General features: G+C 40.0%; 1 protein-coding gene across 3 annotated transcripts in view; it reads right to left on the reverse strand.

Moving 5' to 3' along the window:
* arid4b (AT-rich interaction domain 4B) overlaps positions 1 to 21,932 on the reverse strand; it is an 86,528-nt gene that overhangs the window by 37,951 nt on the left and 26,645 nt on the right. For 2 of the 3 annotated variants that reach the window (XM_060871999.1, XM_060872000.1), the window contains exons 6-10: positions 21,712 to 21,791; positions 20,585 to 20,676; positions 19,700 to 19,838; positions 13,634 to 13,713; positions 1,576 to 1,652 (exon numbers count right to left, since the gene is read on the reverse strand). In XM_060871999.1, coding sequence (XP_060727982.1) covers positions 1,576 to 1,652; positions 13,634 to 13,713; positions 19,700 to 19,838; positions 20,585 to 20,676; positions 21,712 to 21,791 — 468 coding nt within the window. Of the gene's footprint in view, positions 1 to 378; positions 576 to 1,575; positions 1,653 to 13,633; positions 13,714 to 19,699; positions 19,839 to 20,584; positions 20,677 to 21,711; positions 21,792 to 21,932 lie in introns of those variants that run through there. The other variant, XM_060872001.1, reaches the window with a different exon arrangement.

The following is a 21,932-nucleotide window of genomic DNA, read 5'->3' on the forward strand; positions in this document are numbered from 1 at the left end:
CAAAACCTTCAGGTATCTGCTAACAAGCTAAAGATTAAAAAGAGTTTACCATTCAGCATCATAACATGCTTGATAATTTACCCAGCTCTGGTACTGCATCGCTTGGTGTAGATATAGTACAGAGAAGGGACAGCAGAAGTACTCTGCAGTCACTCTCCACTCTCTGCAGGGCTTTGTGGGCCTGGCCAGTTTCCTAACCATGCTGAGATGCAGTTTGTAAACCATTGTATAGAACATTTTCAGGATCATGAGCGAGAACCAGAATTTCCTTAGGAATCTCAGGTGGTATAATCATTGTCTGGCATCAGATAATGGTTTACAATAGCTTAGATGTGAAGAGTCCAGGACAACACCTCAAAGATATGTAACCCAAAGTACCTGAGGCTGCTCACTCTCTCCACAGGGGTCCTGCAAATCTTGAGTGGGTTATAGTTCCCCATTGTTGCCTCTTCCTCAAGTCCACAACCAGCTCTTTGGTGTTGCTGACATTCAGAGATACAGTTAGCCTGGCATCAAGCTACTAGTTTCTCCACCTCATCAATGTAGTCAGCCTCACTGTTGTTGGAGATGAGACCGATAATCACTGTGTCATCAGAAAACTTGACAACAGAAGTGGACCTGTGAAAGGACACAGTCATTTGTGTAGAGAAAATAGAGCAGGAGTCTCAGGACATTGCAGGAACCTTGTTGGGCTCCAGTTGAGCTCTCAGTGTGACAGTGTAGGAGGTAACCTGTCTCACTCTAACTACTTGAGATCTGCCAATGAGGAAGTCCAGGACTCATTCACAGAAGGGGTATCAAGTCTGACATCCCTGAGCTTTGAGACCAGAACTGAGGTATTGAGAGCTGAGCTACAATCTATAAACAGCAGCCTCACATAGCTCCCTTTGTTGCTGTTAATGGTGAAATGTTGAAAGCAGTGTTTAGACTGTGAGAGATGGCATCCTCAATAGACCTAGGGACCACAGACTTGGCTAGACACATTGAAGATGGAAGTGAACAAACCAGCAAGATGGTCAGTGCAGAATATCAGTACAGGGCCAGCTACTTCAGTTTCCTCTGAAACTCATCCTCCAATATGATTGCGCTCAAAAACTCAGTGGTTTATTAAAATAAAAAGTTTCTTTAGTTTTAGTTTAGAAGCTTGTACACAACCCAGTTATTCTAAGGGTTTTATATTTATTGTGTTTAGTTTTTATTTTTATTATTGTTTTGCACTTAATTTTCATACATTGTACTTTCAAACTGAGGGTGGAAAAAGTTCTGACACTTTATCTTGGTTTCATTTTTCACATTTATCACAAAAAAATGTCAAAGGGATATGTAGAGTTTTTAAATCCATTGTACATTACTAGTATTAATTGTTGTATTATTAGCAGAATATTTTAAATAAATGGCAAATGGCAACAGCTGTTCCATGCCTCAGTAATCCCACATTTCTAGTATTATAGTTCTTCAACTTTCAGACCAGTGGAAATTAGAATCCAGCAATAAAAACCTACAATGCTTCCTGAATTCACCCACTGGCACCGTGTGAGTGGAAAGTTTAACTGTGTGACCAATGTAGATGCTTACCTGGCTTGAGGCTCGCGTCTGCTTTTGGACCCATGTCACGGTCAAGTTCCTTAATGTCTTTCCGTAGAACCAGGTGACTGAAAAACAAAAGCACTATTATTTAACAGACTTACTTTCTCCTACAGATGGTCAATTAACCTCCATTTGGAAATTATCATGGCCCTTCTACCTCTTCAGTGTAACAACTCTGAAGGTTGCTATATTTGAAAAGCAACAAAGCCACAATCAATGATACATATCTAGAAACAACAATTCTTCTTTTTATTATTATTAGTACTTTTATTATTACTACTTTTATTATTATTATTATATGCTGCAAAGAAAAACATCTCAGGTTACACATGTAACCCAATTCCTTGAGATGGAAATGACCGTATAGATATTCTTGGATTAAAATTTTCTGAAGGAATACATAAGGCATGCCTGATGTGTGGCAAGCAACACAGTGTCTCATTTTCTATTCTTACAGTACAGGTTTAAATACTTAACCTGAGACTTTTATTTTTGGAGGAACTAAATTCCACATCATGGTTTGGCGATCAGGAAACCCTGATAACCACACTGAGGAAAAATGCCTGCCCTGCTTGGCTGAGAGAAATGGCAATGGACATAGACACTAATGCCCAAACTGGCCAAGTAAATGCAGCTTGTGTTGCTCCAAAGACACATGTAGGAGAAAAGAAAGCGTGCTGGATGATCAGCTGGTTGGTCAATGACTACACCCTCAGGACGCAACCCAGACTAGAGTGCAAATAGCTCTAACCATCCCAGGAACAAACCAGATGACGATTCCCAGGGCTACAATGGGGCCTCTGATAGCCCATCCAGGAACAAAGAGAGGTTACATAAGGGAACTCCAATCTTTAGAAAGGCCTCAGCTGTCGGGTACCACACAGGAAACATGAGGCCTTACAAGACAGTTGCATGGCTAACAGAAATATCTGCCACATACAACGTAAGAGAATGTTGAATGCTAAATCCTGAATCCTAAAGCTCAATATAATCTCCATTACCTTGGACCAGGATCTATTAGTTGGCACACCTCGGGACCAGACCCAAAAGTTCCAAATATTTGGCTAGGGTGAATGAGGGCCCCCTACACCAGAGACATGAGGACCACTGGATAGAAATCTCCCAAGGAGTTCCATCAAGGAGAGACATGTTCAAGTCAGCGTCAAGCCACTAATAATAGGTGGAATTGGTCGTGGTACAATCTGGCTAGGACTCTTGGAAGCAGAGAAAGCAAATTCTTTTGGTGTTCAGCCTGAGCCCTAAGTACCTAATGTTAGCAAGTATGATATGCCAATTGCTGCCAGTCCTTACAACTGAGCTGGGATGTGCACAAGCCATTTGTGACTATAATACAGTACAGGGATGCCCTGGAGTAGCATAGGAGCCAGAGCTGCATCCATGCATTTCAAGGTAGAGAGCCATGGAGACAGAGCTAGGACAAAAGAAAAAACTCAACATTGGTATGCTTCGCACCCAAAAACAAACCTGAGAACTTCCTGTGTTCTAGCCAAATTTCAATTTAAAATTATGAGTCCTTTAGATGTACCATTACAACGGTGTCCTTGGATCGGATTTGTGACATGATGAATTTCAGCATCACCGTCTTGAACCTGTAGGTCCTCAGAGTACAATTTCAGGTACACAGATCTCAAATTGGACGCAGCCTCCCGTCCCTCTTAGAGAAAGACTCAGGCTTTTTTTTTTAATCCGAGAGGTGAACATGTCCTATAACAACTTGAGAGGGAGAGGTTCCTGTTGCAGGAACAGGATGTGTTCGGTGCACACCAATTCAGTGGGTAACACACCTATGAAATAAGGTGGCCTGGATGAAAATTAGCTTCTGGAACCTTTTATAATTGTGTCTAGAATACATCTTTGCTAAGCCAGAACCCTATTTTTTTGCTGATCTTGAGCACCTCAGTGCCCCATTAGGTCATTGTCTGGCAAAACATGCCATTCAGAGTGAGAGGAAAGGTCAAAAATAGGGGAATCCCGATCATATGCACTGCTTCTGCCAACTCCAACTGCAATCCCTGTGTCTGCCATGGTGGCATGTTGGCTTTGTTCACATGGGTCACTGTTGGAGCAGGTGCCTTTCCTGAAAATTAAGACAAGCAGACGCAGAGCTTCATAAGATAAAACTATTTACTCAGTAGGGTTTAGGGTACCTAAAGATGATCAGAGTTTTGCACATCACTCACTGTGAAAGTAGATTCAGCCTACGAACTAGGTTACATTTTTATCAAACAGCTGAATCCAAGTCATCTAGATGTGCAACTCATAGCCAATTCTGCACGTTTCTAAATCTGTTGAATCAAATAAAAAAAGTTTTTTTTAATCCTTCCTTGTAGAAGATGAGAGAAAACACAGAAAGCAATAAAATGAGTGCATGCAACTCAATTGTCTCAACAAACAGCAGGTTCTACCTTGTGCAAATCCTATTCCAGTCATCAAGACTGATTTCTGGGCTATTTTAGGTTGGACAACAATGTTAGATGTCTTCAAGTTTGTACAAACTAGCTGTGGATACTGACACAAACAATTAGCAGCTCCTCCACTGAAAAAAGCTTTACATACTGTGTCTTTACTGCATAAGAATATTGTGACGATTGCTTATCGCATGTACTCGCATTATACAAAAGGTATAGAATAAAAAAATTAATAAAGTAAAATGAAAAAGTATATAGGTAAGCTATTAACATATTGTACACTTAAAAATGACTGAAATACAGTTTAAAATATGCAAAATCAAGCATCGATACAATGCTCCAAAACACAGACAATACAAAAGACGTCACTGGTGAAAAAAGTGATGAATTTTATATTTACAGTTATTGCATTTGGTTATATTTACATTTGTTGCATTACTCCATTTTCCAATGCAACATACAAAAGAGCTATTTAAGTTTCATACATTTTTGTATGGTCTGGTCTTTTTTCAGCAATCAGGCCTGTGCTTAATCTCAACTCAAACCTGACTGAGTTGCCCTGAGAGACCTGAGAGAGTGCGATAACCCATTAGTTCCTCAGGAGCTCAGGATTATAAACTGTTGAAGAAAGGACATTATTTACATTTTCATTTTTACTGTCTAATATCACCCAAATGAAGTTGGGTTCCCTTCTGAGCCTGGTTCCTTTCAAGGTTTCTTCCTCATCTCAGGGAGTTTGCTGACTTGCTGCCATTGCCTCCAGCTTGCTCATTAGGGATAGGAAGATATACACAGGATTTTACATTTTTAAGATAATTTTTTTATATTAATTTTAAACTTTTATTGTATATATTAATTAATTTTTATTATATATTTATTTCTTTTTTGTGTTTTCATACTTCTGTAGTAAAACTGCTTTGAGACAATGGAAATTGTTAAAAGTGCTATACAAATAAATTGAATTGAAAACATCAATACTGGTTCAATTACAAGGTCAAAGCCTAAGAAACAGTCAGTCTGTTCCAAAGGAAAAAACAGAAAACCAGCATGTGCACTAATATAGGCACCCCTCCTTAATATTTGGTTGGCAGCGATGACGGCCTTAAACGTTTCTTATATCCATCTATAAGCTTCTTGAACTTCTCGGGTGGTATTTTCTCCCACACTTCCTTTGCAATATGCTCAAGCGCTTGAACATTTGCAGGGTTCCTTTCTCCAATGGCAGATTTCAGCCCCAAAGATTTTCAATTGGATTGAGATCAGGACTCATTACTGGCCATTTTAAAACAGTCCATTTTTTCCCTTTCAACAATTCCTGTGTGCTTTTGGGGGTGTGCTTTGGGTCTTTATCTTGTTGGAGGACCCTTTATCTTGTTGGAGGATCTTCGCCTCAAACCAAGTTTCCTTACACTGGGCAAGATATTTCGCCCTAGAAATGCTTGATAATCTTCTGATTTCATGATGCCTGTGATACGGTCAAGGCCTCCAGTAACAGATGCAGCAAAGCAGCCCCACAGCATTATGGATCCTCCACCATGCTTGACTGTTGGTATGGTGTTCTTTTCCTTAAAGGCTTCATTGCGTCATCCTTAAACATACTGTTTATGTGCATTACCAAAAAGCTCCATTTTTGTTTCATCTGTCATAAAACATTGTCCCAGAAGGCATGAGGTTTGTCCAGGTTCTCTTTCACGAAGACCAATCATTCCTTTTTATGTCTTTTCTTCAGCAATGGGGTCTTCTTTGGCCTCCACCCATAAAGCTCCGCTTTGTTTAGTGTGTGGCGTATGGTACTTGTTGAAACAATTACACCAGACTGCTCCAGGTTGGTCTTCAGGTCTTTAGATGTTTGACGTGGTGTTTTTTCCACCATTTGCACCAACCTTCGAAGACTTCAGTCATCAATTTTTCTCTTCCCCCCACGTCCAGGGAGGTTCTTGACAGTTCCATGCCTGGAAAACTTCTTAATAACATTACGCACCGTTGAAACAGGGATACCAAGGTCTTTGGAGATGGCCTTATACCCTTAATAATAATAATAGCCTTTCTGGTGTCCTCAGACAGCTCCTTTGTCTTTACCATTGTCACACAAGAAGAGGGAATAACAGGTGGCTTTTTAAAACACCAAAATGATCATTCATTGGCTATTTCATGTCACATGGGTGGAGGCAATTCATCACAGGTGATCCTCATTTGTGATTTGCAATGGGTGAGCCAAATTGGGTTTCCATACTGATTTGCAGCAAAGGGTGCCAATACCATTGACACGGCAAGCATTATGTTTTTCTATGTTTTCCTCATAATGTTTATCTTTTTAAATGTTCTTTATCATTTGCTGTTTTGTATCAAAGCACAAGCTATCTGTAGTAATATGTTGTTTCACTTGATAAATTCCCTTCAGTAGATATTCCACAATATGTACATAAACTTCATTGGTGCCAATAATGGTGAGCAGGACTGTAGCGTCACATTTATGGCATTTGGCAGATGCCCTTATCCAGAGCAATGTACAAATGTGCATTTAAGTCTCGACCAACAAATACATTAACACTGTTACAGACTTAGGATACAATCAACCTAAAACTTCAGTTTTTTATTTATTTATTATTTTTTTATATTTTTACACATACACATAACAAAAAAAGGGAAAAAGTGCTTATTCAAGTGTTTCAAGAAGGTAGGTCTTCACCCTTTGTTTAGCCACTGACTCAGCTGTTTGGGCATCTACTGGAGGTTCAATACCACCACCTCAGAAACGGAAAAGAGTCTTGCTGTATGCCTACCTCTTACCCTGAGAGATGGTGGGATCAGTCAAGCTGTGTTGGTAGATCTGAGGGAGCGAGGTGCAGTGTGAGAAGTTATAAGGGCTTTGAGGTAAGACGGAGCTGGTCCATTTTTAAGTTTGTAGGCAAGCATCAGTGTTTTAAATCTGATGCGTGCAGCTACTGGAAGCCAGTGGAGAGAATGGGTTGGTATGTAAGAAGGTAGGCAGGTTGAGTGCAGCTGAATTTTGGATCATTTGCATATGACAAATTGCGTTCATCAGTATACCTGCCAGCAGTGAGTTGCAGAAGTCCAGTCTTGTAATGACAAGAGACTAAACAAGTACCTGGGCAGACTATGTAGACAAGAATGGCTGAATCCTTCAGTTGTTGCAGAGAAAAAAAACAACATGAGTGTGTCACATTAACAGCATGCAAGGAAAAGGACATTTTATTATCCAAAGTTACCCCAATGTTGCAAGCTGTCAACGGAGCTGAGATCAGATCTTTGTGCAGGGATATTGTAAGATCCTGACCTGGGGATGAATCACCAGGGATGATCAGCAGTTCAGTTTTGCTGGAATAAAGTTTCAACTGATGAGCTGTCATCCAGGATGATATGTCCATCAGACATGCTGAGCTTCAAGCAGAGACCGTGGTATCTGAGAGCAGGAAGGAGAATAAGCGTTGAGTGTCATCAGCATAGCAGTGGTAAGAGTATCCATGTGAAGAAATAACTTCAAGAGAGTGAGTATACAGAGAGAAAAGGAGAGGACCAAGTACTATACCCTGTGGAACACCAGGGGAGAGTCTGTGTGGAACAGATTCAAATTCATTTAATTTGTATAGCACTTTTAACAATTCCCATTATCTCAAAGCAGCTTTACAGAAGTATGGAAACAGAATATGGAAGAAGAAGAAGAAGAAGAAGAAGAAGAAGAAGAAGGGAAAAAATAATGAATAAATACAATAAAAGCTTAAAATTAATTTTAAAATATTAATTTAAAATAATATATATCTATCCCTATCCCTAATGATCAAGCCAGAGGCGACAGTAGCAAGGAAAAACCTCCTGAGATGATATAGGGAAGAAACCTTGAGAGGAACCAGGCTCGGAAGGGAACCCATCCTCATTTGGGTGATACTGGACAGTAAATAATGTAAATGTAAATAAACTCATTTCTACAACAGTTTATAATCGTGCAACCAAGAGCTCCTGAGGAACTAATGGGTCATCATAAACTCTGAGTTCAGCACAGACCTGATTGCTGATAAAGACCAGAGCATAGAGCTGACTGACACAACATTTGTTCAAAGAAGGAAGGCATGACAGTCTCCTGGCAGCTCCGTCCACAACAATCACGAGTCACTGGTTGACCATGCAGATCAATCCATGGCAGGGTGACCACTGGGCGACAAGACTCCAACCAGGGGTACAAAATCAGGATTGACAAAGTAGCTCTGTAAGAAGAGACGATCAGACTAGGAACTCGGAACACTGGAAGCTCAGGAGTGGCATATATATAGCTCGACAGAGAGAGAGAGAGAGAGAGAGAGAGAGAGAGAGAGAGAGAGAGAGAGAGGGGAGACAACTGTTAGGTATGATTGTAATCAGGTGATGGACAATGTAAATTATGTGCAAAATGCAGACAGGGACTCCGCCAGGACTAGCTATGACAGCATAACTAAAAGTCTAGAGCCAGAAGGTGACACGGACATGAGGGCTTCCTGGGATGTAAAGCGTCCCATCACTCCACAGTCTGCAAACCTGAGTGACTTGCAAGGGTGGTAAGTCAGCATCCAGGCATCCCAGTTCACCAAACACTATATGCCCATGAACACTCCAGATCTACTCCTTTCCCTAAGAAAAGCTATTCACAAAAATGTTTATAGCCTGGACTTAAACACTGAGACTGTGCCTGAGTCCCGAACACTAATTGGTCTGTTCCATAACTGTGGGGCTATGTGAGAAAAAGCTCTGTAGCCTTTTGTACTTGAGGTACTACCCAATATCCTGCACCTTTTGATCAAAGTAGGCGTGACGGATTATAAAAAAACAAAAGATCTCTAAGGTACTGTGTTGCGAGACCATTAAGTGCTTTATTGGTTAGTAACAGTATTTTATAATCAATGCGGAACTTGACTGGGAGCCAGTGCAAAAAATGGATTAGGTAGGGTGTGTTAGATAGTGATATGTTCATATCTTCTGCTTCTAGTTAGCTTCTAGCTGTTGCATTTACAATATTTGTATTACAATACGAATATTGTATTACAATAATCCAAAATGGATTCCTATGCAGGTATGAGCATAACAACCTTTTCAAGGATCTTGGAGATAAAGGGGAGGTTTGATATTGGCCTATAGTTGGACAGCTGGCTTGGGTCAAGGTCAGGTGTTTTAATCAAAGGTTTGATAACCACTAGCTTAAAAGATTTCGGCACATAGTCAGTACTAATGGAAGAATTTATTATCTTTATATGGGTAGGATAGCTACTTGTAGTATCTGTTTAAAGAATCACATGGGTAAGGGATTCAGTATGCAGGTTGATAGTTTTGAAGAAGAAATCGGTGAAAATGAAGGCTTTCCTTCCATTAGCATGGAAGGAAAGCCTTCATTTTCACCGATTTCTTCTGATCTGAAAATACTGATAATTTAGTTTGACAGCATTTATTTTCTAATTTCTTGCTGATTATTTAAAGTTTGTGTGTTGTCATTGTACCAGGGTTCAGGGTTTTTTTCTCTAATTACTTTCCTTTTAAGTGGAGTTACAATATCTAGGGTGTAGTGAAACTCTCACTCTAAATAGTCAGTCACCTGATCAAGTTCTGTGAGGTCAGATGGTGATCCAATCATGGATGATAATTCTGGGAGAGTGTTGGTAAATCTCTCACTTATGAGTTGGTCCTATTACATTCTGGTTAACACCTACCAAATCTAAGATGAAAACAACTGCTGTTCTCAGAGGATCTTCCAACTTATCAAAATAAATATTTAAGTCTCCAACAATTACTGCTTTGTCTAAAGAAAGAACTAGGTTGAAAATGAAATCTGCAAATTCACAGAGGAATTCATAATATGATCCAGGAGGTCTGTAAACAACAATTAGAGGAACTGACTCAGTAGACCTATTTTTTGTGGCTACATATGATATATGTTAGTATGAAGAACTTCGAATGAGTTAAACATGTCTAGATTCTTGCTTGACACCTAGCTTAATCATGAATTACTGCGACACCTCCTCCCCTGCCTGTTAGGCATGGCTGATATATATAACTATAACTGGGTGGACAAGCTTTGTTTAATGTGACAAACTCGTTTGACCAATGTTTCTCTTAAAGAACAATAAACTTCAGATCAGTAATAATTTCATTAGCCATAAGAGCTTTATATGCAAAAGATCTTATATTTAAACAGTATTATCTTCATATAAAAGGTGCTGGCTTTGCATTCACTATGATCTAATTTTATGCTAATAAGGTTATTAAAACAAATTTGGAAACAGACAGTCTCTATATTATGAAACCTGGGTGACAACATAATGCAGCTAACAGACGGTCAGATTAGCCTGCTTGTCTGCTCCCTGGCCCTGGGATTAACTAAGCCTGTTCTTAAACTATTTGATATGCTGCAAGAAATGAGAGAAGCACCTTCCTGAGTGGGATGGACACCATCCTGTCCTAATAGGCCAGCCTTGCCCTCAAAAGTGCTGAAATTATCTATGAAGTCCACCTTGTTTTCAGAGCACCACCTAGACATCCAGCAGTTAAGCGACCATGACCTGCTATAAGCTACATCACCACGTCGCATTGGGATGGGGCCAGAGCATACTACAACATCGTCCATCACCTTCGCTAATTTACACACCTTTACAATATTACTCTTAGTTATCTCTGACTGATGAAGGTGTATATCGTTAGCTCCTCCTTGGAAAACTACCTTTGAATACCCATGCTTGCCTAAAACCCTAAGATTACCTGCTTTGTCTGGTGCCCTGGCTCCTGGAAAACACCTAACCAAGCGGTGTTCAAGCTTATCCGGAAAGGGCCGGTGTGGTTGCAGGTTTTCATTCCAACCAAGCAGAAGCCACACCAGAGTCTACTAAAAGCCAAGAACAATGCCCCTTTTCCACCAAAAAGAAACGGGTGCTAGTTCAGAGATAGTGCTGGTGCTGGTTTAAAGTTGGTTCCACTGGCGAACCTTCTAGGAACCGGTTTGAATTTCCACCGGGTATAGAGCCATCACAGAGCCGAGTCTGACATCACTGTATACGTGTCACGTGTCCCAGCAACTTATCGCAGCAGCGGCAAACACAAACACATCAACAATGGCGGATGTTGCTTTACTGTTCATGCTCATGGCTTTGTGAACCTACATTGGCATCCAAATGCGCCGAATCCAACGTGTACGTGCAGCTCCATATAATCTGTATAAACGGAGGTTATCGAGAAAGTACATAACGTTATCATGTAGCTACTTACTATCATGTGTGCTGATAATGTATCATATCGCGGTAAAGTAAAAGTGTATTAAACATTAGTATACTTTATATATAACGTAAGGTATATTATCAAATGCGCTAACAGTAGCCCCGCCCCCAGCCCTGCCCCCAGCCCCTGATACAAGCGGTTCTTAAGTCTAGACCAGCAACGTTTTGGTGCTACTTAAGAACCACTTTTCCTGGTTCAGAGCCAGTGCTTTGGCTGTCGAAAAAGAAAGAACTGGTTCTAAATTAGGCTCTGGCTCCGAACCAGCACTCAAACAGAAAAGAAAACAAGAAGAAAAAAAAGCATGGCATAAATCTGCATGTCCTGTTGCATTCTCCAATATGATAAAATTGAGTACAGGAGTGTGAGATTAGCAATCTGGTGACTTTGAATGTGACAAAGTCTGAGGTTGTTGCGGAGTCTAGTCTTTGGCAACTAATGTTTGTAGGCTGCGCTGTGACCTGGTAAACGTAGATGGTGGTGGGTGCTGGTGTTGACCTGATGATTCTCTTGTCCACCCTCAGTAGTCTTGGGATTTGCGGACCAGCTGGGTAATGGTTCGCTTCCTACCTGGAAAGACGCTCATATCATGTAACATGGAGGGGAGTGACATCTGCTCCACGCAGACTCTCCACTGGTGTCCCACAGGGCTCAGTACTTGGTCCTCTTCTTTTCTCCCTGTATACTCACTCTCTTGGAGTTATTTCCTCACATGGGTTCTCCTACCACTGCTATGCTGATGATACACAACTTATCTTCTCTTTCCCACCCTCAGATACCACAGCTTCTGATCGGATCTCAGCATGTCTGGCAGAAATATCATCATGGATGACTGCTCATCAGTTAAAGCTCAATCCTAGCAAAACTGAACTGCTGTTCATCCCAGGTGATTCATTCCCAGGTCATGATCTTGCTATATCCCTGCACAATGATCTGATCTCCCCTTCAGCCACAGCTTGCAACCTTGGGGTAACCATGGACAATCAACTGTCCTTTTCCTCTCATGTCGCTTTCTTCTCTACAACATTAGAAGGATTCGGACATTTTTGTCCACACAGGCTTCTCAGGTACTTGTTCAGTCTCTTGTCATTTCAAGACTGGATTACTGCAATGCACTGCTGGCAGGTCTACCTATGAACGCAATCCGTCCTCTGCAAATGATCCAAAATGCAGCTGCATGGCTTGTTTTCAACCTGCCAAAGTTCTCGCATACCACCCCGCTGCTGCAATCCCTCCACTGGCCTCCAATAGCTGTGCGCATCAGATTCAATACACTGACACTGGCCTACAAAGCCAAAAACGGACCAGCTCCCTCCTACCTCAAAGCCCTCATCACTCCTCGCACTGCACCCCGCACCCTCCGATCTACCAGCACTGCTCGACTGGTTCCACCATCTCTCAGGGTAAGACGCAAGTATACTACAAGATTCTTCTCTGTTCTAGCACCAAGGTGGTGGAATGAACTTCCCCTAGGGGTTCGGACAGCTGAGTCACTGGCTATTATCAAACGGCGGTTGAAGACCTACTTATTCAGGAAACACTTCAACTAGCACTTCTTTCCCTATCTTTTGCATTTATTTAAAAAAACAAAAAACAAAACAAAAAAAACCCTTTGACACTTTTTCATTGTAACTTTGAACAATGTTTTAAACTCATGGTATCTTAAGTATGTAATCTAGTGAGCCAGCATTAATGTATCCAATGAGAGAGATTTAAGCACTTATGTACATTGCTCTGGATAAGGGCATCTGCCAAATGCTGTAAATGTAAATGATGATCAGCAAATGAATATTAAAACCAATATTAGCAAAATATTGTTTTTACAAATTGTTCAGGTCACCTACTTTGGGCACAACATGAGTCATTTTTTCCAACAATTCTTTTACTTTTAATCTGATTTACATTTATGGCATTTAGAACAACCTATGGAATGCCTTACATTAATCTAATTTTATATAACTGATTAGTAGAGAGCCTTGCTCAAGATTCTTGCAGTGACATCCTGTGACTTTCTGATCAGTAGTTGAACATCTTTTGGGTTCACACTTGCATTTATGGACAAAGATGTTCTCTTTTACAAAATGTCCTCTGATCTAATTAAACTAATTTTGAACTGCTCTTCCATAATGACCATAGTTTTGTTATAAGAAAAGATTGACACCTGCAAGCTTAAGATCACTGTCCCAACCGTGAAGCACGGAGGTGACATCATGATGTTCAGATGATGCTTTGCTGCAGGAGAGACTGGAGCACTTCACAAAACACATGAATGAGTTTGACCTTTTTTTATTCCTAAAACTGATGAAATAATGTAAACTGTCAAAAAAAACAAACAAACAAAAAAAAAAAAAACACTTATTGCTACTTACAACTTCCCATCCTTGAAGGAGCGGACAAAAACGCTGTCTTTTTTCATTATGACATCCTCATGACAATCTGGAGAGATAACCTTTAATGATAGAAAAGAACAAAAAATACAATGAGAAGGGCAATTAAAATAAAAGGTGACAATTTAAAAATTTTCTGAAATTGTAAATAGTGTTTAACAAAGTATCTAATAAAATATCAGTTTTTGAAATTTCCAAAAAAAAAAAAAACATTTGAATATACAAAATGTATAAATGTATCAGTAATATGTTTGTACATGTTTTCTGTGTTCAAAGCATAATAAAATGGACATTACACAATGATAATACATTGTTTTTAAGGGGTCAGACCAAATCACACTAGTATGAACAGATTTTGTGTTTTTGTTTCCAATATGTCATTCTGAAACTACCAAAATAATCAATGAATTGTTTAATTCACAACTATGAGTTTGTATTTATATGGGGTACTGGCTATTCCAGATCATGTCATCATTGATATACAGATATATATTTATCTGAATATATTTATGGAATATTCAAAATGCTGTTGGAAAAGAAAGGACAAAACCAGTATTTTTTATTAAATTAGCATCAGTACAGGTAATCTAGCCATGGAGGTCACAGTCCAGTGATTTCTGTGCCGGTCCCAAGCCCGGATAAATAGAGAGGGTTGCGTCAGGAAGGGCATCCGGCGTAAAACATTGCCAAATTTAACCATGCGAATCGTCAGTACGAATTTCATACTGGATCGGTCAAGGCCCGAGTTAACAACGACCGCCACTGGCGCCGTTGACCTACGAAGAAGTAGAGGAGGGAGGAGAGTGCACAGACAGAGAGAGAAGAGGAAAGGTAAGAGTGTAGGATTGAGAATAGGAACTCAATGTTGGTACTATGACAGGGAAAGATAGAGAGCTGGCTGATATGATAGAGAGAAGGAAGGTGGATATACTGTGTGTACAGGAGACCAGGTGGAAGGGTAGCAAGGCTCGTAGTATAGGAGCAGGATTCAAGCTGTTTATTATGTTGTGGATAGTAAGAGAAATGGGGTAGGTGTGGTCCTGAAGGAGGAGTTTGTGAGGAATGTTCTGAGTGTGTCAGACAGGGTGATGAGTCTGAGGTTAGAGATTGAAGGGGTTATGTTGAATGTTGTTAGTGGTTATGCCCCACAGGTAGGTTGTGAGTTAGAGGAGAAAGAGAGATTCTGGAGTGAATTAGATGAGGTGATGGAGAGTATTCCCACGGGTGAGAGTGGTGATAGGAGCGGATTTTAATGGACATGTTGGTGAGGGGAACACAGGTGATGAGGAGGTGATGGGCAAGTTTGGAGTTGAGGAAAGGAACCTTGAAGGACAGATGGTAGTGGACTTTGCTAAGAGGATGGACATGGCTGTGGTTAACACTTATTTTCAGAAGAGGGGGGAACAGAGTGACTTACAAGAGTGGCGGTAGAAGAACACAGGCAGACTACATCCTATGTAGAAGAGGCAATCGGAAAGAGATTAGTGACTGTAAAGTGGTAGTGGGAGAGAGTGTAGCCAGACAGCATAGGATGGTGGTGCGTAGGATGACTCTGATGGTCTGTAAGAGGAAGAGGTCAAAGATAGAGAAGAAAACTAAGTGGTGGAAGCTGAAAAAGGAGGAATGTTATGAGGAAATTAGACAGAAGTTGAGGCAGACTCTGGGTGGTCAGGTAGTGCTGCCAGATGACTGGGAAACTACAGCAGAAGTGATCAGGGAAACAGGGAGAAAGGTGCTGGGTGTGTCATCTGGAAGGAGGAAAGAAGATAAGGAGACCTGGTGGTGGAATGAGGAAGTTCAAGATAGTATCCAGAGGAAGAAATTAGCCAAGAAGAAGTGGGACATGGACAGGACTGAAGAGAATAGACAGGTATACAAGGATTTACAGCGCAGAGTGAAGAGGGAGGTGTCTAAGGCCAAGCAGAAATCATATGACGTGTTGTACACTAGGTTAGATACTAGAGAAGGAGAGAAGGACTTGTCCAGGATAGCTAGGCAGAGGGATCGAGATGGGAAGGATGTGCAGCAAATTAGAATTATTAAGGATAGAGATGGAAGGGTGCTCACAAGTGAGGAGAGTGTACAGAGGAGATGGAAGGAATACTTTGAGAAGCTGATGAATGAGGGAAATGAGAGGGAAAAAAAAAAAAGAGTAGAAGGGGTGAACTCTGTGGAACAGAAAGTAGATAAGATTAGAAAGGATGAAGTCAGGAAGGTTTTGAAGAGGATGAAAAGTGGAAAGGCAGTTGGTCCTGACGACATCCCGGTAGAGGTCTGGAAGTGTCTAGGAGAGGCAGCAGAGTGAGAGGATGCCTGAAGAATGTAGAAGAAGTGCATTTGTGCCAATCTTTAAGAATAAGGGTGATGTGCAGAGTTGCAGAAACTATAGGGGGATAAAGTTGATGAGCCATACTTTGAAGCTGTGGGAAAGAGTAGTGGAAGCTAGGTTAAGGAAGGTAGTGGAAATTTGTGAGCAGCAGTATAGATTTATGCCCAGAAAGAGCACAACAGATGCAATTTTTGCTCTGAGAAAGAAGAAGAAGAAAGAAGAGCATCTCTACAGAACTTCCCCTAGAGGTCCGGACAGCTGTCACTGGCTATATTCAAGCGGTGGTTGAAGACCTACTTATTCAGGAAACACTTCAACTAGCACTTCTTTCCCTATCTTTTAAAAAAAACAACACACACAACCTTTGACACTTTTTCATTGTAACTTTGAACAAATGTTTTAAACTCATGGTATCTTAAGCATGTAACCTAGTGAGCCAGCATTAATGTAGTCAATGTTAGAGATTTAAGCACGTATGCACGTCGCTCTGCCAAATGCTGTAAATGTAAATGTACAGGTATGGCTTCTCAGCACACCTCATTCTGCTTAATTAAAAAATTAAAATTAAAGTACTGAATAGGTGATCACCTGAATCAAATCTTATCTAACAAGTAAAAGTATAAAAACCACTGCTACTGTCATCACTATCATCTTCCAATAGGACCAGCTGGATGGCAAAAATAGTGCTATCAAAAGTAATTGGAGTCAAATAACTATTTATAATAGAACTAATAATAAACTAAATGTTTTGAAGGCGGAAAAGAAAAGTTCATTTCTGGCTTTACTGGCAGAGGGGTACAGTGAGCACCCATTAGGTTGCACCCATACCTAAAGTTTCATAGTCAGCATTTCATGAGAATAAGGTAAAGCAGAAGACACTGGTGGCAATCAAAACTGCAGACCAACAGAAGGTGAAAATGACTCTACACTGACCTGGATGATCACCAGATCCTTCAAATGTCACTCACAATCCCTACTAAAAACCTCTGGAATGTGAGCAAGAGAAAGTTGGAAGGTAACAAGTCATCAAAGCTGTGCTGCTTGAATTTTTGTGTCAGGAGTGGCACTGACTGTACATTTAGGGTAATTGCCCTGCTGCAAAATACATTTGGGGCCATTCAGAAGCTTCCCTGATGATCAATAAGTATCTGCCTGTATTTCCCAGCATTGAGGGTACTAACCTGGCCAATTCTCCAACTCCATTTACAGAAATACAGCCCCAAAATTGCAAGCCATGCTTCACTGTTGCCTGCAGACATTCATTATTGTACTGATCTCCAGCCTTTCAACAAAGAACCTGCCTCCTGATAAATAAGTCCAGAGCTATTTGCCCTGTCAGGTGCTGCTATTTTTTCTGTTTCTATGTTTTTCATGCATAGTTGATTCAGTTATCCTTATTACCATGTCAGGGGTATGGCTCATTAGCCACAATTGTTCCTTGAAGAACATCTTTGGCCAGACTTTGCCCAGACAGTAACTGGTTTCAGCCAGGTCTTTGCTGATGGCACTGCTGAATGTCTTCTAATGAAAGGAAGCAAACATGATTTGTCTTTCATCTGCTGCATTACGTATCCTTGGTCCTCAACTTTCTTTGTGCTTCTTCAAAATAGCTTTAACAGCACATCGTGAAACTTCAGTCTGCTTTGAAATCTTTGCCTGGGAGAGACCTTGCGCAGTATAGGACCTTGTGGTTTGTTGCTGTGCTCAGTCATGCTCTTGCCATGGTGTATGACCTGTGACATGAAACAATCTTCCATAACCTCACCTTAGTAGCAGACGTTTTCAGCCTCCTACACACTCCTGTTTCAGTTAATGACGAAGTTTCAACCTACATATGAAATTGAAGATCAGTGTCATCTGCTTGGTATAACTGGTAAATCATGTACCTGACTCTGATTATACAAAATCCCTGTGCAGGTGTGCAACTGAAAAATTGATGCTGGTAGGGTAGTCACACTAAATATTGGGGGGGAAAAAAAAAAAAAAAAAAAAAAAAAAATGTAGAATTTATTGCACATCATTGCCGTGTATATTGTGTGTGTGTGTGTGTGTGTGTGTGTGTGTGTGTGTGTGTGTGTGTGTGTATATATATATATATAAATAAATAAATACACATATACATATAGTCATTAAAAGTTAGTGAAACCTTTAGAAATGTCTATATCTCTGCATAAATATGATTCAAAACATAATCAGAAAATCCCAAAAGCAGACAAAGTTAACCATTCATTTCAAGGTCAAATTAGAGTTCATCTGATTTCAGTCAATGGAATGAAAATCAGGTCTCCATAAGTGTGCTATTTTATTTAAAGAACAGAGATATATCAAATTCTGATATTCATGCTGCATGTTTATGGAAGTAGATTATTGCAAAAACAAGAGAGATTTCTGAGAGTTTCTGAAGAGTTATTGCTGCTATTCAGGCTGAAAAGGGTTTCAAAATCATCTCTAAAGTGTTTGGACTCAAAATCTATAGTCCGACAGATTCTGTACAAATGGAAAATTAAGACCTGAGGAGCAAGGTAGCTAGATGGGCTAAAATGTTATTGAACACAACTATCTGGTAAGACCAGAATGGTAGAGCTATGTATATGAACTATATAATCGGTCACTGCAAAGTAGCTAACTAAATGGCAATTAGGTGCCAGTCATTCAATCTGCCAAGAGATTCTGCCAGAACATAATCTAACCTTGATAACCATTCACTATGTTACCACATATGTAAATGTAAGAAGAATTCTCCTTAAGATGAACACAGAATAGCAAAGGGACCTGATAACATCAATGAAACAACAATGAAATGTACACTACTTAAGGAATGTGCCCATCAAATAACTGAGGTATTCATTGTCATTTTTAATATTTCCTTAGTCCAATCTGTTGTTCCTACATGTGTCATGAATACAATCTTTCTGGTATCAAATAAATCTCCACTCATAAGTGGAATAAAAACCTCCATTCTATCCACTCTAGACCCTCATCAGTCCGTTTTGCATCAGGAGCAATTGCTCCAAGAGGAATGCCATTACCTCTAGGCTTTACTGTAAGTATTATGCTCATACATGTCTGTTCTACTTTAGATTCTGTTATTCCCCTAAAGTTATACAAATGTCAATTTGCAATCCTTAATCTGCCACTAGGTCCTGGACTGTGTGAGTTGCAGTCCTCAAACAGTAAGGATTAACAACATTCAACCTCACACTGTTAACTTCAACACTCAAACATGCCAAGGTTGTGTTCTAAGACCTCTTTTTATTCACCCTGTTCACACACAATTGAGTTAATAAACATCCAAGAAATTGTCTCAGGTTACTTATGTAACCCAGTTCCCTGAGGCAGGAAACATACACTGTGTCTTGTCTTAAGGCTATGGGAAGGCCCTCATGAACTCAGTGTCTAAAGCCTATGTGAACACACCAACTTCATTGACTGAAAGGGGTCAGGAGACGTAGCAGTGTGTTATGGTCAGCGAGACCATAAAAAGGCATCTGTAACATTCCTAAATGTACAAAATGAGACTAAATGGGTACCTCCCCACAGAGGCCACAAGGATGGGTGCATGTCTAGCAAAAATAGCTGCAACATAGACCTTACAGGTGCTCTTGGAGGGGTTCCTTCTTTTCAGTGTCTAGAATGAGATACATCTGGTCCCAAGCACCCCAAGCTATTTTGGTTGTGAAAGCTTACTGTACTGATCAAATGTTAGGAATATTACTTACCATGGCAGGAAACCACAAAGTCTTCTTTTTATCCACTGTAGCAACACCTTCCACACCCACCACCTTGCCATAAAGATCCTCATTCTGTTGTGGGTCATTATCGTCTTCACTGGATGAGGATGAGGATTCTTCCTCTTGTCTATGGTTCAAAGGAAACATATTATATACCATACAAGAACAGTATCATGCTTTGTGTGTGCAAGACTTTTTAGTACTTTTTTACAAATTTTACTATTTACACATTACTTGGTTTATTTTCCACCCAGGCAATTCAAAATGGAGTATGGCACTAATCACCATAGCTCACAATTAACATAAGGTTACTTCAAAAACATGGCCAAACTCAGCCCATCATATTTTAGTAGCCATTTCACATAACTAGCACTGTAGATATTTCTGTAGTAAATTGATACTTTCTTCTTTAATTAAGAGTCATGTAATGCACGGAGAAGTGAGTGGTAAGGATCTATAACTGAGATTTCACTAACTTGTGCTTTGTGTTTTAGTGAGAATCAGCAAGGAAATGTAGGAGAGTCAAGCACCCCAAGAAAGAGCTGAGCAGCACAGAGCTGTGTGCATGATGTATAGTGTTTACAGTATATATGTATAGTAAAATAAAATAACTGATTAAAAATTACATAACATTAACTTTTTATGCTACATTAAACCAGGTCATTCATTTATTTGTACATCCAATCATTTGTTATTTATGTGTATTTTTAAACCAATTTCCTATCATTCAGGGCAATGATAAGAATCATGATTTAAAACCTGAATAAACCCCCTCCAATTATGTGGCCAGTGCTATTGGTAGTACCATATTTTAGGCAAATATATTGAACCTGCTTTGGAAATTAATTTACTAATTTACTAAGGCACACTTACATAGCATTAGAGCGACGACCACGATTGCCTTTTTTTCCAATGACAGGAGTGCCAAAGTGCTCAGGATTTGTCAAGGGAAGCCTGTCAAGAGTCTACAAATACAACAGTAAAAACAAGCTAACAAATTAGACATAACATTAATACAACCTGCACAGTATTATGAAAGTTCTGCCACCAAAATAGCTCTTATGCAGTAAGGAATGGACTCCACAAGACCATTGAGAGTGTGCTGTGGTATCTGACATTAAGCTGTTAGCAGTGAATCCTTTAAGTCACATTTTAAGTTGCGAGGAGGGTCCTCAGTGGATTGGCCTTGTTCCTCCCACAAGATACATGAGTGGATTCAGATTTGGAAAATTTAAAGGCCAAGTCAACCATCTGTCATGTTTTACATACCATTTTGAACAATTATTGCAGTGTGACAGGGCATATTATGTTCTGAAAGGGACCAATGTCATAAGGAATAAGCAGTGTACTTGGTCTGTGACAACATATAGGTATGTGTAAGTACCACCCACATGAATGCCGGGACCCAGATTTTCACAGCAAATCATTGCACAAGACAATCAAGCTGCCTCTGCTGGCTTGCCTTTTCCCTCATAGTGCATCCTGGTGCCACCTTTCTGCCATAACGTAAAATAAATCATGATTCATCAGACCAGGCCACCTTCTTCCATTGCTCCATGGTCCAGTTTTGATTATCACATGTCTATTGTAGATGCTTTTGGCAGTAGACAATGATCAGCATGGGATGTTCATGGCATGAAGAAACAAAGCTTACATGCAGCAAGCTGTGATGTACATCGTGCCATTTCTATCATAGACGGCATTAACGTTTTTATCATTTTATTATACACTAGCTCTTCTGTAGGATTAGAATGCTAAACCAAGTTGGAGATACTCTAACTATGCTAAACCATTTCCAAGATGCTTTAACCATCACAATTATATCTGTGCAGATCTGTAAGCTTGCCCATTTTCCCTGCTTCCAACACAAACTACAAGAACTAACTGGTAACTTGCTCCTTATATATCCCACAAATAACCAATGATATTTACTTTATCTGTGAATGAATTTAATGTTGATGGCTGATCAGTATATATACACACTATATACACACACACACCTCACTCTCTGCGAAGTGACGTGCTCCTTTAAGGCACAGGGATGAACGCCTCAGGGTTTTCTCATCACCATCATCAAAAACTGCAGAGAATATGAAACATGAATAGGGTGAAGGATTTAGACCAAGACATTCAAACAAGCTTCTGTAACACCCATATACACATTCAGGATATGGCAGTTTAGAACTCTTTTCTTATACCATTTAAATAGACAACTAACTAA

This window comes from Tachysurus vachellii, chromosome 6 (genome assembly GCF_030014155.1).
Source record: "Tachysurus vachellii isolate PV-2020 chromosome 6, HZAU_Pvac_v1, whole genome shotgun sequence".
Lineage (NCBI taxonomy): Eukaryota > Metazoa > Chordata > Actinopteri > Siluriformes > Bagridae > Tachysurus > Tachysurus vachellii.